Source organism: Pan troglodytes, chromosome 4, assembly GCF_028858775.2.
Source record: "Pan troglodytes isolate AG18354 chromosome 4, NHGRI_mPanTro3-v2.0_pri, whole genome shotgun sequence".
NCBI classification, from domain to species: domain Eukaryota; kingdom Metazoa; phylum Chordata; class Mammalia; order Primates; family Hominidae; genus Pan; species Pan troglodytes.
In genome coordinates this window covers 130,762,314-130,780,589 of record NC_072402.2, presented here as the reverse complement: position 1 = coordinate 130,780,589, position 18,276 = coordinate 130,762,314, and the positions used below count along the sequence as shown (strand labels likewise).

General features: G+C 43.8%; 1 protein-coding gene across 6 annotated transcripts in view; it reads left to right on the top strand.

The window, feature by feature from the left end:
* The first annotated feature begins 1,880 nt into the window (after positions 1–1,880).
* The window catches only part of ZCCHC10 (zinc finger CCHC-type containing 10), a 29,659-nt gene continuing 13,263 nt past the window's right edge, over positions 1,881–18,276 (top strand). For 2 of the 6 annotated variants that reach the window (XM_009449645.4, XM_009449649.4), the window contains exons 1-2: positions 1,899–2,009; positions 5,599–5,664. In XM_009449645.4, the coding sequence (XP_009447920.1) occupies positions 1,969–2,009; positions 5,599–5,664 (107 nt within the window). In that variant the 5' untranslated portion in view covers positions 1,899–1,968. Of the gene's footprint in view, positions 2,010–5,598; positions 5,665–18,276 lie in introns of all 6 variants that reach the window. The other 4 variants (XM_517929.7, XM_009449650.5, XM_009449646.5 and 1 more) reach the window with 4 other exon arrangements.

The window sequence follows — 18,276 nt, the reverse complement described above, 5'->3', positions numbered from 1 at the left end:
CGGGGGCAGGCGCCTGTCTTCCCAGCTATTCGGGAGGCTGAGGCAGGGGAATCACTTGAACCCGGGAGTCGGAGGGTGCAGTGAGCCAAGATAGTGTCACTGCACTCCAGCCTGGGCAATAGAGGTAGACTCCGTCTCAAAAAAAAGAAAAACAGGGTGCATGTCCTTTGACCCAGCAATCCTACTAGGATGTCATCTTATAGCAACACGGGGGATTTACTCTTTCTGTTGTTGTGGTAAATGATCTAATTGTTCAGCAATAGGGTACTGGCTGGATACTTGGGGAATATCCATGTAATCCATAACATAATGTATAAAAAGAATGAATTAGATCTGTATGTGCAGACATGGGAAAATATTTTCTTTTCTTTTTTTGTTTTTGAGATGGAGTTTCACTCTTGTTGCCCAGGCTGGAGTGCAATGGCGCGATCTCGGCTCACTGCAACCTCTGCTTCCCAAGTTCAAGCGAATCTCTTGCCTCAGCTTCCCGAGTAGCTGGGATTACAGGAATGCACCACCATGCCCGGCTAATTTTTTTTGTATTTTTAGTAGAGATGGGGTTTCTCCATGTTGGTCAAGCTAGCCTTGAACTCCCAACCTCAGGTGATCCGCCCTTTTCGGCCTCCGAAAGTGCTGGGATTACAGGCGTGAGCCACTGCGCCTGGCCGGGAAAACATTTTCATAAGTACACTGAGGAATGAAAAAATCAAGCTGGAGAACACAACATGTAAGAGCCTATTTTTTTGAAGAACAAGTTGTGCTCAAAGGTCACATCATCACTTTCCCTAACTCCTAATCACTCTTTAATCCCTTACTCTGAAATATTTTTCGTTAGAGTACTTATGCCCATGAGAATAGTCTTCATTTATTGTCTGTACAAAGTTCCATGTGTACACGGATTTTATTTGTTCAAATGCTCTGTCCTCAGCTCCTAAAAAATTTTAAGTGTTAATTATTAATTGAAAAAATATGACTGGGCGCAGTGGCTCACGCCTGTAATCCCAGCACTTTAGGAGGCCGAGGCGGGCGGATTATGAGGTCAGGAGATCGAGACCATCCTGGCCAACATGGTGAAACCCTGTCTCTAGTAAAAATACAAAAATTAGCTGGGCATGGTGGCGCGTGCTTGTCATCCCAGCTATTCGGGAGTGTGAGACAAGAGAATCTCTTGAACCAGGGACCCAGAGGTTGCACTGAGCCGAGATCGCGCCACTGCACTCCAGCTGGCGACACAGCGAGACTCTGTCTCAAATTTTAAAAAAAAGGAAAAAATATGGATGACCCAGAAACACACACACACTTCAGAAAGTTATATATATTTCAGAGAACGTGGGTTTTAAGAGAATAATAGCTCCGTGAGCTGACATTAGATGTAGGTGCAGCTAAAATATTCTAAAATATTTGTATAGTCCTTTTCTGCTTGATAAAGCAGCTTTAGTTATACAGTCCCATTTAGTACTCGTAACAACGCTGTGAAATACATAAAAAACAGAAATAACGTATATGTTTGCACTCCATGGCTTGCTAAAGTCATTCTTTCAATTGATGGTCTCAATCCTGGTCAACTAATTCCTTTCTATTCTCCAGACTACTTCTAGTTTTCTGAACACCAAAGTTTCATTCTTTGTCTTTGTATGTGTATCCCTCGTTCGAGAATGTTGTCCTCATTTTCCACAGATAATGTTCTTGCCTGTAATCATACTTTGAAACCCTGTTCGGCCCGAGAACCCGAGACCCACACTGGAGACACCGGCCCCTCCCGACCCACCAGTCCCTCCCGTCCCGACCCTCCAGCCCCTCCCCTCCCGACCCTCCAGCCCCTCCCCTCCCGACCCACCAGCCGGCACTAAGATACCTCCCCTTAGAAGCCTGTCTGGCCCCGCCTACGTCTACGGCCTCCCGGTTGGAAGCCCCGCCCTTCCGAGGAGTTTCCCAAAACCCTGCGCGGCCGGCTTTGACCGCGCTAAGATGGCGACTCCCATGCATCGGCTGATAGCCCGGAGACAAGCGTAAGTAAGGATCCGGTTCGGGTCCACTGGAGGGCTGGGAGCGGGGAAACGCGCGTCAACGGGCTGGTGTCGGACCCCTACTGGGACCGGCGGAGAATGTCCGTTTCTCAAACACTCTTCTGGCTCCCGGGGGGCTCGGGCCCGGGCGATAAGTCTGGTGACCGGGGGTTAGCGATTTCGCGGAAGACAGCCGCGTAAAGTCTGCGGCACGGGACAGAGCGGGGTTTGAAGACAACTGTCGCGTTTGGTTTCTCTGAAGGGAACGCCCACAGTTGGTCACTCAGTGATTTATGCCCCTCCGCCAACCCCACGCGTGGACAGGGGAGCCCTGAAGCCCCGGTCCGACACCTTTATTCCAGCAGACGTAAACCTTCAGTTTCCTATTCAGCGTCCAGCCCAGCTGCCTTTTCCTACTTCCTTATTCTAGCGCCTTCCTTAGGAACACCCTGCCTTCAATGCCGATTGCTTTCCCAGGCTATCTTACCACCTTTTGCTACTCATTCTCTCTTTCAATAAATATTAATTTATTTAGTTCCTACCGTTCTGTGCCAGACATTGGGTATAAATAGAGGTGTTCAAGACAAAATCCTTGCTTTCAGAGAGCTTACATTCTAGTGATGGAAACAGTCGATAAACCACAAATTGTAAATACAGCTGGTGATAACAGCTTTGAAGGAAGTAAGCTGTTGTGATGGAAAGAGGGAAAGGCCCACTTTAGGTTGGTTGGACTGGAAAGGCATCTCTGAAGAGGTGGAATTTGAACAGAGATTTAAAGGGTGAAAAAGGAACAGTCATACGAGGATTTTGAGAAAGAGCATCCGGATAGTGGCATAATTGCTTTGAGCCTGAAACTTACTTTTTACAGAACTGAAAGATAGCCATTACGCCTAATGAACAAGAGAGAGTGGCAGAAGAGATTCACAGCTGACAAATAATGCAAGGGTCACCCCAGGTGCCCCTTTCTTTCTTTTTTTTTTTTTTTTTTTTTTTTTTGAGGCGGAGTCTTGTTCTGTCTCCCAGGCTGGAGTGCAGAGGTGCAATCTCGGCTCACTGCAAGCTCCGCCCTCTGGGTTCACGCCGTTCCCCTGCCTCAGCCTCCCGAGTAGCTGGGACTACAGGCGCCCGCCACCATGCCCGGCTGATTTTTTGTATTTTTAGTAGAGATGGGGTTTCACCGTGTTAGCCAGGATGGCCTCGATCCCCTGACCTCGAGATCCGCCCGCCTTGGCCTCCCAAAGTGCTGGGATTACAGGCGTGAGCTACCGCGCACGGCAACCCCTTTCTTATAAAGCTTTTTTTTCCAACAGCCTTTGCACATCCAGACATCTGCCTCTTTTTCATAAATATTTCATGCCATCTCCATTTTCATGTCTATATGTAGCTCAGAGTCTGCTAGTATATATATGTGTGTTTATCTGTATATCTTTTTATATCTTTTAATTCAAATAATCCCTTTTTCTTTTCCTTTCCATCTACCCTTTCAGGCCTGATAAGAAGAGTTCCTCAAATGTACAGACAGACTTAGGGAGTTAGAGTAGTAAGCTTGGTGAAGGAAGAAGGCTCGAAGTCAGACAGGTTTTTTTTGGTTTTTTTTTTAGACGGAGTCTCACTCTGTTGCCCAGGCTGGAATGCAGTGGTGCGATCTTGGCTCACTGCAACCTCTGCCTCCCTGGTTCAAATGATTCTCCTGCCTCAGCCTCCCGACTAGCTGGGACTACAGGCGTCCGCCACCATGCCCTGCTAATTTTTGTATTTTTTAGTAGAGACGGGGTTTCACCATGTTGGTCAGGCTGGTCTCGAACTCCTGATGTCAAGTGATCCGCCCACCTTAGCTTCCCAAAGTACTGGGATTATAGGCATGAGCCACTGCGCCCACCATTAAGTCAGACAATTCTGAGATCAAAAATGGGATGATGATACTTAAAGGGAGTGCTAAATGATGTCACCAGGATCCCATTTCTCCCTGTCTGTCTCTCATGCTTGCTCTTTCGTTGTTGGCTCCATATTTGGATAGTCTCTATTCTTTGCTCCCAAGATGGCTGCAGTATCCAGGGTCCTATCTATTCTCTCAGCTTCAAGTTGATTGCAGTTCTTTGGTCTAGATTGGATTACATGCCCAGTGCTAAACCATGCCTGTGGGATTGTGAAGCTCTGATTGATTTAGAGATCTTATTCTCCTTTCAGTACAATTGAATGGATGACCATAAGCCAATGATGACCAGGGTGGATAGGTCAGAGGAGTTAAATGAATGCAGGATTGGCAAAACCAATGTCCACTTTAAATATGAAGTGAAAATAAGACTTAGCATCTGAATAATACTGCTATTTCTTGTTTCAGAAGTATCAAAAGTTAAACAAATTTTTATATCTACAATATGTCTGTATTTGGTACATGAGTTACATGATTTGTAAAAGACAAATCTTACCTTTAAGGAGCTTCTGGTCTTGTTGGGAAGCAAACATGTGGCATATTATAAAAAGTGTTGTGGTATACAGAGTGTAAGTCTCCAAGGGATTCAGCAAAGGAGGGCCTTTAGAGGCTTGCGAAGTCCAAGAGAATTTGGGGGGAAAGCAGGAGAGGAGCCTTTACTTTTCATTTTATATTCATCAAAAAGGTTTAATTTTATTTACAAGGAGCATATATTACTTACATAACAACAAATTTAAAATAGTTTTTAAGTTAGTAATGAGAAATGAGAAAGCACTATCATCAATTTTTTTTTTTTGAGATGGAGTTTTGCTCTTGTTGCCCAGGCTGGAGTGCAGTGGCATGATCTTGGCTCACCACAACCTCCACCTCCCAGGTTCAAGTGATTCTCCTGCCTCAGCCTCCTTTAGCTGGGATTACAGGCATGTGCTACCCGCCTGGCTAATTTTGTATTTTTAGTAGAGACGGGGTTTCTCCATGTTGGTCAGGCTGGTCTCGAACTTCTGACCTCAGGTAATCTGCCCACTTCAGCCTCCCAAAGTGCTGGGATTACAGGTGTGAGCCACTGCACCTGGCCTTATCGTTCTTTAAAAAAAAAAAAAAAAGGTCTTTGGACTAATAGAAGAAGACGGGGAAAAAAGTCTAAATACGAACTCCTCATTCAGTAGATCTTTCGGAGACTTAACTAGTCAGTCTACTAAATCAATTGGAATGAAATAATTGATTTAATTATTTTTACCTTGTAAACTGTACTTACATCTACCTATATTAAGTAAATTATGGAGTCTAGGCACTATTTGGGGTCATTTCTTCTATTAAACCTTATATGAGATTCCACTACTCCCTCTTCAACATCCAGAGTCGTCATCAAACTTGGCTTGAAGACTTCCAGTAATGTGTACTTACCTCCTGAAGTGGCCTGTTGTGTTTTTCAAATCTATCTAAAAGTTTATGTTGAGCTGAAAAACAATAATATTTATAAAGTTAAACCCCATTTCTTTCTTACTCCCTTGTTTTTGACCCTTGCTATGATTTCAGTCAGTTAAAAAACCTTGTTTTCTACCTGAATTGTCATCAAGTCAGACCTCCCCTGCCTTGTATTGATTTTCTGGACTTAAGTGTCAGACTTACCTTTGTCCTTGTTAAATTTCATCTTGTTAGATTCGACACAGAGTTGCAGCCTGTCAAGACCTTTTGGATCCTGATTCAGCCATCCATCGTTATTAGGTATCCCTCTCAGCTTTGTGTCAACTGCAGGTTTGATAAATATGTACATTTGTGTCCTCATACAAGGCATTTATAAAAATGTTGAACAAGGCCGGGGCATGGTGGCTCATGCCTGTAATCTCAGCACTTTGGGAGGCTGAGGCAGGTGGATCACAAGGTCAAGAGATCGAGACCATCCTGGCCAACATGTTGAAACCCCATCTCTACAAAAATTACAAAAATTAGCTGGATGTGGTGGCATGCGCCTGTAGTCCCAACTACTCGGGAGGCTAGGCAGGAGAATTGCTTGAACCCGGGAGACGGAGGTTGCAGTGAGCCGAGATCTCGCCACTGCAGTCCAGCCTGGCGACAGACCGAGAGTCTGTCTCAAAAAAAAAAAAAAAGTTGAACAATACCAAACCATGCAAGCCATAACTGGATCTCTCTCTATATTGTCATGCACCACATAACAGATCCCATATATTAACTCTATGGTTGTCCCATAATGGAGCTAAAAAAATTTCTGTTGCCTAGTGACATCTTGATGATCCTGACCCTGTGTAGACCTAGGCTAATGTGTGTGTGTCTTAGTTTTTTACAAAAAAGTTTAAAAAGAAAAATAAATTTTAATAGAAAACAGCTTATAGAATGAAGATATAAAGAAAGAAAAAATTTTTGTACAGCTATAAATGTGTTTGTGTGTTAATGGTTATTACAAAAGAGTCAAAAAGTTTTAAACATTTATAAGTTATAAAGTAGGCTGGGTGCGGTGGCTCACGCCTGTAATCCCAGCACTTGGGTGGCCCATGGTGGGTGGATGACCTGAGGTCCAGAGTTCAAGACCAGCTTGACCAACATGGTGAAACCCCATATCTACTAAAAATACAAAAAATTAGCCAGGTGTCGTGGCGGGCACCTGTAATTCCAGCTACTTGGGAGGCTGAGGCAGGAGAATCACTATAACCTGGGAGGCGGAGGTTGCAGTGAGCCGAGATCACACCATTGCACTCCAGCCTGGGTGACAGAGCAAGACTCTGTTTCAAAAAAAAAAAAGTTATAAAGTAAAATTGTAGTAAGCTAAGATTAATTTATTATTGAAATTTAAAAAATTTATAAATTTAGGGCAGCCTAATGTACAGTATTTATAAAGTCTATGGTAGTGTCATGATTACTGTAGCTTCATAATAAGTCTTGAAACCACGTGTTAGTCCTCTGATTTTGCTCTTTTTCAGAGTTATTTTGACTATTTTAGATTGTATTTCCAGATAAATTTTAAATTAGCTTACCAAAAGCTGCTGCGATTTCAGCTGGGATTGCATTGAGTGTACAGATCAACCTATGGAGAATTGACATCCTAACAGTATTGAGTTTTCTGATCTGTGCTTATGTATATCTCGCCATTTATTTAGGTCATCTTTAATTTCTCTTAGCAGTGTTTTGTAGTTTTCAGAGGTCTTGCACATCTTTTGTCAGATTTGTCCCTAAGTATTGTAATAGTGTTTTTTAAAAATTTTAGTTTCAAAAGGCCGGGTGCGGTAGCTCACGCCTGTAATCCCAGCACTTTGGGAGGCTGAGGTGGGCGGATCACAAGGTCAGGAGATTGAGACCATCCTGGCTAACACGGTGAAACCCTGTCTCTACTAAAAATACAAAAATTAGGCCGGGCGCGGTGGCTCACGCCTGTTGTAATCCAGCACTTTGGGAGGCCGAGGCGGGCGGATCACGAGGTCAAAAGATCAAGACTATCCTGGCTAACACAGTGAAACCCCATCTCTACTAAAAATACAAAAAATTAGCCGGGCATGGTGGCGGGCGCCTGTAGTCCCAGCTACTCAGTAGGCTGAGGCAGGAGAATAGCGTGAACCCGAGAGGCAGAGCTTGCAGTGAGCCGAGATTGCACCACTGCACTCCAGCCTGGGCGACAGAGCGAGACTTGTCTCAGAAAAAAATAATAATAAATACAAAAAATTAGCCGGGCATGGTGGCGGGCGCTTGTAGTCCCAGCTACTCAGGAGGCTGAGGCAGGAGAATGGCATGAACCCGGGAGACGGAGCTTGCAGTGAGCCAATATTGCACCACTGCACTCCAGCCTGGGTGACAGAGTGAGACTCCGTCTCAAAAAAAAAAAAATTTTTAGTTTCAGTTGTTGCTGGTAGTCTTGTGTCTAATGATCTTATGTCCTCTGACCTTACTAATTTATTAGTTCTAATAGCTCTTTTTTTTTTTTTTAAAGACAGGCTTTTGCTTTGTCACACAGGCTAGCGTGTAGTTGTATGATCATATCTCGTTGCAGCCTTGAACTCCTGGTTCAAATGATTCTCCCACCACAGCCTCCTGAGTAACTGAGACTACAGCTGTAACCCACTACATTCAGCAATTTTATTTTATTTTTTTATTTATATTTTTTTGAGACAGAGTCTTGCTCTGTGGCCCAGGCTGGAGTACAGTGGCGTGATCTCGGTTCCTTGCAGCCTCTGCCTCCCAGGCTCAAGTGATTCTCATGCCTCAGCCTCCCAAGTAGCTGGGATTACAGGCTAATTTTTGTATTTTCAGTAGAGTTGGGGTTTTGCTGTATTGTCCAGGCTGGTCTTGAACTCCTGGTATCAAGTGATCTGCCTTGGCCTTCCAAAGTGCTGGGATATTACAAGTGTGAACCACTGCTCCTGGCCACAATTTTATTTTTTGTACAGGCAGGGTGTCGCTATGTTGCCCAGGCTTGTCTTGAACTCCTGGGCTCAAATGATCCTCCCACCTCTATTTCCCAAAGTGCTGGGATTATAGGCATGAGCCACTGTGCCTGGCCTAGTTGCTCTATTGTTTGGATTCTTAGGTATTTTCTAGATAAATGATCATCTTTTATGTTCTCTTTTTGGTATGTACTTTTCTTTTTTTTTTTTTTTTTGAGCTGGAGTCTCACTGTGTCACCCAGGCTAGAGTGCAGAGGCACGATTTCAGCTCACTGCAACCTCTGCCTCTGGGATTCAAGCAATTCTCCTGTCTCAGCCTCCCAAGTAGCTAGGACTACAGATGCACCACCCCACGCAGCTAATTTTTTTATTTTTAGTAGAGACGGGTTTTACCATGTTGGCCAGGCTGGTCTTGAACTCCTGACCTCAAGTGATCCACCCGCCTTCGCCTCCCAAAGTGCTGGGATTACAGGTGTGAGTCACTGCACCCAGCTGGTATGCACATTTAAAATTTTTTTGTTGCATATTAACAAGTTGCCCTTTGAAAAATTTGTGCCACTTTACATTCTCACCAGCGGTGTCCGTTTACAGAGTGGCTATTCCCTGCTTTTGCCAACAATAGGCATTAAAAAAACAACTTTGCCAATATGGCAAGTGTGTCCTAGTATTTTTGGTATCAAAGAACGTCATTTCACGTAAAAAGCCTGTACCGTTACAATACATCCCTCAGCCTTACCTTAGCAAATAGAAATGAAATATTGTTTGAACAGATAATTCATTTGGGTAGAAAGAAATGGTAATCTTGTTTGTTTCGAAATTTTGTTTGTCTAACTCAGCAATCTTTATGGAAAATTAGTATTTTTAGGGGTGATTTGTGAGTTGTGAGTGTTTAAAACATACATATAAAATATGTTAATCATACCTGGGCTTCATTTGTTTTCTCTCTCTGTTTTTTTTTTTTTTTTAGAGACAGTGTTGCCCAGGCTGGTCTCAAACTCCTGAGCTCGGGTAATCCTGCCTTGGCCTCTCAAAGTGCCAGGATTATAGGCGTGAGCCACTGCGTCCAGCCTCATACCTGAGCTTTAGATGATATTTGTGAATGTCGTATTTATAACAATAAAAAACAAACTCCAGAATGTCTGGTGGATATTTTTAATGACTAGGGTCCCAAGCTATCAGTTTCTCAATATGAAGAAAACAACCTATAAGCTTGGAAAAGAAGACTATGGACCCCCACCCCCAACACCCTCACATATTTTCATTTTTAGGGAAAATCGTGAAAGGCTTTGAAATGGACAGAAAGAAAAGACGATTACTGAGTGCTCTGTCTAGTCCAACCTTCCTGGCTATGTGACTCTATGAGGGCCTGCTTCTTTCATTGTCTTTGCACTGTTTCTCAAATCTTTAAGTCATAGGAAACTTACAGTATTGCAGAAGATTCTTGCCCATAAAAATGCAGCGCAGGCTGGACGTGGTGGCTCACGCCTGTAATCCCAGCACTTTGGGAGGCCAAGGTGGGCCGAGGCCAAGGATCACCTGAGGTCAGGAGTTCAAGACTAGCCTGGTTAACATGACGAAACCCTATCTCTACTAAAAATACAAAAATTAGTAGGGCAGGGTGGCACACCCTGTAGTCCTAGCTACTTGGGAGGCTGAGGCACGAGAATCGTTTGAACCTGGGAGGCGGAGGTTGCAGTGAACCGAGATTGCGCCACTGTACTCCAGCCTGGACGACAGAGGAAGACTCCGTCTCAAAAAAAAGAGAGAGGCCAAGGAGGGAGGATCGCTTCAGCCCAGGAGTTTGAGACCTGATTGGGCAACGTAGTGAGACCTTTTCTCTATTGTAATTTAAAAAAAAAAAATCAGCTTGCTGAAGATCATATAGCTATGTAGTAAAAGAGTAAAGATTTCTTAAAACATTAAAGAAGTGCTGGGATTACAGGTGTGAACCAACACACCTGGCCTTGGTTTATTTACTATCTGTGCACTAGAGTTTAATTTTGTCTTTTTTTTTTTTTTTTTTTTTTTTTGAGACAGATTCTCACTTTGTTGCCCAGACTGGAGTGCTGTGGTGCGATCTCGGCTCACTGCACCCTCTGCCTCCTGGTTTCAAGCAATTCATAGGCCTCAGCCTCCCACGCAGTTGGGACTACAGGCATGTGCCACAACACCCAGCTAATTTTTTGTATTTTTAGTAGAGACAGAGTTTTGCCATGTTGGCCAGGCTAGTCTCGAACTCCTGGCTTCAAGTGATCCACCCACCTGGCCTCCTAAAGTGTTGGGATTACAGGAGTGAGCTACCACACCTGGCTGTCTCTTTAAACTTTGTATAGAATCGTTCAATCGTTCAATTTGGATTATTTTGAGTCTATCTTATATCTTATGTTAAATGAAGCTGTAATTTATTCTTTGGTATTACCATGAAGTATTCCTCTGTATTCTGTACCACAAACTTCTGTTCTACTTTCATATTATTTCCAATTTTGAGAATACTGCAAATCATGCTGCCAAGCACAGTGGCTCATGCCTACAATCCCAGCACTTTGGGATGCTGAGGTGGGAAGATTGCTTGAGGCCAGGAGTTTGAAACCAGCCTAGGAAACATAGTGAGACCCTATCTTTACAAAAACTAAAAATATTAGCCATGTGTGGTGGTGCGCACCTGTGGTCCCAGCTGCTTGAGAGGCTGAGGTGGAAGGATGGCTTGAGCTCAGGAGATTCAGGTTGCAGTGAGCCATGATCACATCATCACACTCCAGTCTGGGCAGCAGAGTCAGACACTGTCTCAAAAATGAAAAAAAAAATCATGCTATGGACATTTTTATAGTTCTTCCTCTTCCCTTCCTGAACAATGCAATCCTAAAGGTATTGGGTAGAATAGAGCACACTAGGTGTCTATGCAGAGGGTCAACTTGGCTTTGAAATATTAGAGCTGAATGTGGGGTCAGGAGAGCACCTACAGAGGAGCTTGAACTGGCTTGTGATGTCAGCAGGTTGCAGAGGTCATCCAGTAGTGGGGAAGTCCAATGCAGGGTGTCAGATCCCAAGCTGGGTCAAAGGTGTCCACACGAGGCAGTTTAACAAAAGTTGTCTCCTCGTGGAGAGAACATCCACATGAGGCAGTTTAACAAAAGTTGTCTCCTCATGGAGAGAATATCCACACAGGGTATGTGAGTAGGTATAATTTGGTATAGGGTACCGGAGCCTGTGTATAAAGAGAAATGTGTCTGGGGGGGGGGCCTGCCTGGCAATGGGAGTCGTGGGTGGGGGTGCAGGGCAGATTCCAAGTGAAGTTAAGAGGATATGGGGGAGGAGGCAGCAGTGGCAACAATGGGCAATTGGTTACATAAGGGGAATTGACCAAATAAGTAATCTATTAAGGATAGTGGGAGCCAGGTTTCTTCCTGAAGAAGGAAGTATAGAAGAGAAAAATAGCTGGGCGCGGTGGGTCACACCTATAATCCCAGCACTTTGGGAGACTGAGGCGGGCAGATCACCTGAGGTCAGGAGTTCAAGACCAGCCTGGCCAATGTGGTGAAACCCCACCTCTACTAAAAATACAAAAATTAGCCGGGTGTGGTGGCAGGCGCCTGTAATCCCAGCTACTTGGGAGGCTGAGGCAAGAGAATCGATTGAACCCCAGAGGCGGAGGTTGCAGTGAGCCAAGATTGCGCCATTGTACTCCAGCCTGGGCACAGGCGCAAAACTCCGTCTCAGAATAAAAAAAAGAGAGAAAAATAAATAATAATTGCTTCTCGGCTTTTTGGCTAAGATCAAGCGGAGAAAAATTTTAAAAATCTGTGAAATTGGGTTAGAATTAAAATTATCAGTGTGAAATCATGGTTTTCAAAATATTAAATATAGATGTAAGTATGTATATTTGACAGGTGAGTAGGTGTGTGTGTTCCCTAGCTCTGTCCACTGACACTAACTAGGAGCAGCAGTGTCCCAGTAACAGCAAGCACGTGTGTGCCCCCATGTTGGCTCCAAACATTATCAGATCACCTTGGAGAAATGGCTGGTTTCAGGCTGGAGCAGGGAAAATACAAACTGAGCCTATATTTTTTTGTTGTTGTACCAGAAATCAAGGAAATACCCAAATAATAAAGGAGCCATGTCAAAAGAACACAGAATCCAGCTTGAAGGAGCTCCCACTGACCAAAACTGTGACAATTTGAGCCTCAGACTAAAAGATGGTGATGGATTATAACCCATTGAATAAAATGGAAAAACATTAATCCACACTCATGAATAAAGGAACTAAATATTTAATGAGGAGTAGGATATTTATGGATTTTCAAGTATTAGCCCACAAAATAATTATTAGTTATCAATTGCTGTGTAACAGATTACTCCTAAAATTTAGTGGCTTATAACAATAAATATCAATTCACAGTTTCCCTGGGTCAGGAATTGAGGAGTGACCTAGGCGAGTGGTTCTGACTCAGGCTCTCCCATGTAGTTGTGATCAGGATGTTGGCAGGGGCAGCAGTTATCTGAAGGCTTGACCAGAACTGGGAATCTGCTTCCAAGATGGTTCACTTACATGGCTATTGACAGCAGGGTAAGGTTCCTTGCCACATGGGTCATTGTGGAGGCTGCTTGAGTATCTTCATGACATGGCAGCTACTTGACCTAGTCTTCAAAGTCACACTCCCTCACCTTGCTTCATTCTGTTAGTTGGAAGCAAGTTGTGAAGTCCAAGCCACACCCAAGGAGAGGGGAATTACAATTCCACAAAATTTGTGAACATATTTTAAAACTGCCACAATTACAAAAGGATGAAACGTAACTTTACAGGCCAAATGCGGTGGCTTCTGCCTGTAATCCCAGCCCTTTGGGAGGCCAAGTCAGCCAGATCACTTGAGGTTAGGAGTTCGAGACCATCCTGGCCAACATGGTGAAACCCTGTATCTGCTAAAAATACAAAAATTAGCTGAGTGTGGTGGTGCGCACCTGTAATCCCAGCTACTCAGTAGGCTGAGGCAGGAGAATCTCTTGAGCCCAGGAGGCAGAGGCTGCAGTGAGCTGAGATCACGCCACTGCACTCCAGCCTGGGTGACAGAGCAAGACTTAGTCTCAAAAAAAAAAAAAAAAAAAACCTCACAGTGGCGAAGTCTGGTAGACACTCCTTAATCAAGGGATCAAAGTGAACATCATCAGTAATAAAACAAATTGAAATCTTATGTTAACCTGATAGGATACAATGAGAAGTACACAGCATCACTTCTGTTTTATTCCTGCCAAAGATACTCAGAGATATCAGATGTGATAGCCAGCCTCTAAGATGGACTATGATGATCTCTGTCTCCTGGTACACCCTTGTGTAATCACGCGTTATACCATGGTTGGTCTGTGTGATCAGTAGAATACAGCACAACTGATGGTCTTGGTCATTCACTCTGGGCAAAGCTGTGTTGTAAGCACTGTGGAAAGGCCAACATGGCAAGGAACTAAAGCCTTCTGCAGATAGCCACATGAGTGGGCTTGGAAGCAAATTTTCCAACTCAAATTGAAGCACACTGTGAAGATACCTGGCTTGTAATCTTCTAAAAGTGTCAAGATCATGAAAAGCAAGACGTGACTGAGGAACTCTTCCCTACTGAAGGAGACTAAAGAAATGTGACAAGTGCAACTGTGGTGCTGAACTGAATTTGCTATACGGGACGTTAAGACATTTGATGCAACTTAAGTGTGGTCTAAAGAATAAATAGGGCTGGGCGCGGTGGCTCACGCCTGTAATCCCAGCACTTTGGGAGTCTGGGGTGGGCGGATCATCTGAGGTCAGGAGTTCAAGACCAGCCTGACCAACATGGAGGAAACCCCCCCTTTACTAAAAATACAAAAAAAAATTAGCCAGGCGTGGTGGCACATGCCTGTAATCCCAGCTACTGGGGAGGCTGAGGCAGGAGAATTGCTTGAACTTGGGAGGCGGAGGTTGTAGCGAGCTGAAATCGTGCCATTGCACTCCAGCCTGGGCAACAAGAGCAAAACTCCGTCTCAAAAAAAAAAAAAAAAAAAAGAGTAAATAGTAGGAATGTATCAACATTAATTTCTTGATTTTGATTGATATATAGGAGAAGATTCTAGTTTACAGAAAATATGCAGGAAAATATTCTGGGTTGATGAGCAATCAAGTGGGCAGCTTACAAATGATTCAGGAAAAATAATTATTTGAAACAGAGTTAGAACTTTTCTGTAAGGTTGTGACTGAAAATTTTTAAAAGCTATAATACATAAAGGAAAAGCAATATTGTAAATATTTTTTGGTATACTTGTGCATAGATTTCTATTGCATACAAGTAGAATTGCTGGGCCATAGAGTAAGCATATCTTTTCAACTATAGTAAATGGTTGTTTTTGAGGCTTTTTTTTTTTCCAAAATAGTTGTACCAATTTGTATTCTTATCAATAGTGGATGGATATTTCTTTTCCTACATATATATATATTGTTTGAGATGGAGTCTTGCTTTGTTGCCCAGGCTGGAGTGCAGTGGCACAATCTTGGCTGACCACAGCATCCGCCACCTGGGTTCAAGCGATTCTCCTGCCTCAGCCTCCCAAGTAGGTGGGACTACAGGCGCGCACCACCATGCCCAGCTAATTTTTGTATTTTTAGTAGAGACGAGGTTTCACTATGTTGTCCAGGCTGGTCTCGAACTCCTGACCTCGTGATCTGCCCGCCTCAGCCTTCCAAAGTGCCAGGATTACAGGTGTGAGCCACCACGCCTGGCCTCTTTTGCTACATATCTTTGCTAACATTTGCTATTACTAGTTTTTATTTTTAGTCTTTCTGGGAGGTGTGTAGTGGTGTTTTGTTGGGGTTTTAATTTGCTTTTCTTTGATTACTAATGAATACTTTTTCATATGTTTATTGTTAATTTGTGTTTCCTAGTCCTTTTTTTTTTTTTTTTTTCTTGGAGATGGAGTCTCACTCTGTCGCCCAGGCTGGAGTGCAGCAGTGCTATCTCGGCTCACTGCAATCTGTGCCTCTCGGGTTCAAGCAATTCTCCTGCCTCAGCCTCCCAAGTAGCTGGGACCACAGGTGTGCGTTGCCATGCCCAGCTAATTTTTTGTATTTTTATTTTTATTTATTTATTATTATTATTTATTTTTTATTTTTTTTTGAGACGGAGTCTCCCTCTGTCACCCAGGCTGGAGTGCAGTGGCGCCATCTAGGCTCACTGCAAGCTCTGCCTCCCGGGTTCACGCCATTCTCCTGCCTCAGCCTCCTGAGTAGCTGGGACTACAGGCACCCGCCACTGCGCCCAGCTAATTTTTTTGTATTTTTAATAGAGACGGGGTTTCACCGTGTTAGCCAGGATGGTCTCGATCTCCTGACCTTGTAATCCGCCCACCTCGGCCTCCCAAAGTGCTGGGATTACAGGCGTGAGCCACCACACCCGGCCTATTTTTTGTATTTTTAGTAGAAATGAGGTTTCACCATGTTGGCCAGGCTGGTCTTGGACTCCTGACCTCAAGTGATCTACCCACCTTGGCCTCCCAAAGTGCTGGGATTATAGGCATGAGCCACTGTGACCGGCCCCTAGTCCCATTTTTGTACTATCTTTTCATATTCTACTTCATCTTATTTTTCTGTTATCCATCTTTCTTTTTTTTTAATTAAATTCTTCCCTACTTGTTCTTTTACAAGGGCATTTTGTCTGTTACTGGCCTTTTGAATTTCTGTACACTTTTTTTTTTTTCTTTGAGATGGAGTCTCACTCTGTTGCCTAGGCTGGAGTGCAGTCGTGTGATCTTGACTCACTGCAACCTCTGCCTCCTGAGTTCAAGAAATTCTCCTGCCTCAGCCTCCCAAGTAGCTGGGATTACAGGCATGCACCACCACACCCGGCTAATTTTTATATTTTTAGTAAAGATGGGGTTTCACTGTGTTGGCCAGGCTGGTCTCGAACTCCTGGCCTCAGGTGATTCGCCTGCCTCGACCTTCCAAGGTGCTGGGATTACAGGCGTGAGCCACTGAGCCTGGCCCACTTTTTTCTTTTTTTCTTTCTTTCTTTTTTTTTTTTTTTGAGATGGAGGCTCACTCTGTCGCTCAGGCTAGGGTGCAGTGGCATGATCTTGGTTCACTGCAACCTCTGCCTCCCAGGTTTGAGCAATTCTCCTGCCTCAGCCTCCCAAGTAGCTGGGGACTACAGGTGCCTGCCACCATGCTCAGATAATGTTTTAGAAATTTTTTTTGTTGGAGATGGGCTTTCACCGTGTTGCCCACGCTGGTCTCGAACTTCTGACCTCAAATGGTCTGCCTACCTTGGCCTCCCAGAGCGCTGGGATTACAAGAGAGAGCCATCAAGCCTGGCTGTGTACGTATTTTAGAATGAGCTTGTTAAGTTCTGCACCCAAAAAAACTTTTGGGATTTTTATTGGAATTGCTTTGAATCTATACAGGAATTTGGGGAGAACTGACATTTTATAATACTGAACCTTCCAGTCTATGAACATGGTATATCTCTCTATTTGTTTAGCTACTTTTATTGGTATTTAATTTATCTCAGTCAGGTTTTTTTTTTGTTGTTTTTTTTTTTAGATGGAGTCTCACTATATCGCCCAGGCTGGAGTGCAGTGGTATGATCTTGGCTCACTGCATCCTCTGCTGCCCAGGTTCAAGCAATTCTCCTGCCTCAGCCTCCCGAGTAGCTAGGATTACAGGTGTCTACCACTGCATGCAGCTAAATTTTTTTGTATTTTTATTAGAGATGGGGTTTCATCATCTTGGCCAGGATGGTCCTGAATTCCTGACCTTGTGATCCACCTGCCTTGGCCTCCCAAAGTGTTGGGATTACAGGTGTGAGCCACCATGCCTGGCCTAAGGTTTGTTTTTGCATAAAAGTCTCACACTTCTTTTCTCTGTTTTCTAGGTATTTGGTAGTTTTTAGGATTATTATAAATATTATCTTTTAAAAATGTTCACTTATGCAGTGGCTCATGTCTGTAATCTGGGAGGCCAAAGCAGGAGGATTGCTTGAGCCCAGGAGTTCAAGACCAGCCGGGGCAACTTAGTGAGACCTCTTCTCTAAAAAAGAAAAAATATATATTTTTAAATTAAAAAGTTCCTTTTAGCCAGGTGCGGTGGCTCACACCTGTAATCCCAACACTTTGGGAGGCCAAGGCGGGTGGATCACTTAAGGTCTGGAGTTCGAGACCAGCCTGACCAACATATTGAAACCCCATCTCTACTAAAAATACAAAAAATTAGCTGGGTGTGGTGGCAGGCGCCTGTAATCCCAGCTACTTGGGAGGCTGAGGCAGAATCGCTTGAATCCGGGAGGTGGATGTTGCAGTGACCTGAGATCGCGCCATTGCACTCCAGCCTGGGCAACAAGAGCAAAACTCCATCTCAAAAAGAAAAAAAAAAAAGTTCCTTTTAAACTGTTTTTGTGGCTGGGTGCAGTGATTCATGCCTGTAATCGCAGCACTTTGGGAGGCCAAGGTGCGAGGATCACTTGAGCTCAGGAATTTGAAACTAGCCTGGGCAACATAAGGAGACCTCATCTCTACAAACAAAATACGAAAACTGTTTTTTGTTATATAGAAACTCAATTCATCTTTATATGGTGTCTCTATAGCTAATATAAGGTTCCACAAACCATGGTCACTGAATCCTGCCTGCTACCTGTTTTTGGAGGCCCATAAGCTAAGAATGTTGTTTATATATGAGCCTTCATTTCATCCACAAAATATGGAAATTTGTTTTCTCTCATGTTATATGAGTACCTATATAACATCCACAGTTTTGCCTCTTGTTCCACAAAGCCTGTAATATTTACTACCTGACCCTTTACAGAAAAATTTGCTGACCTGTACTGGGCACGGTGGCTCACACCTGTAATCCTAGCACTTTGTGAGGCTGAGGCAAGTGGATTGCCTGAGCCTAGGAGTTCGAGACCAGCCAGGATAATACGGTGAAACCCCGTCTCTACTAAAA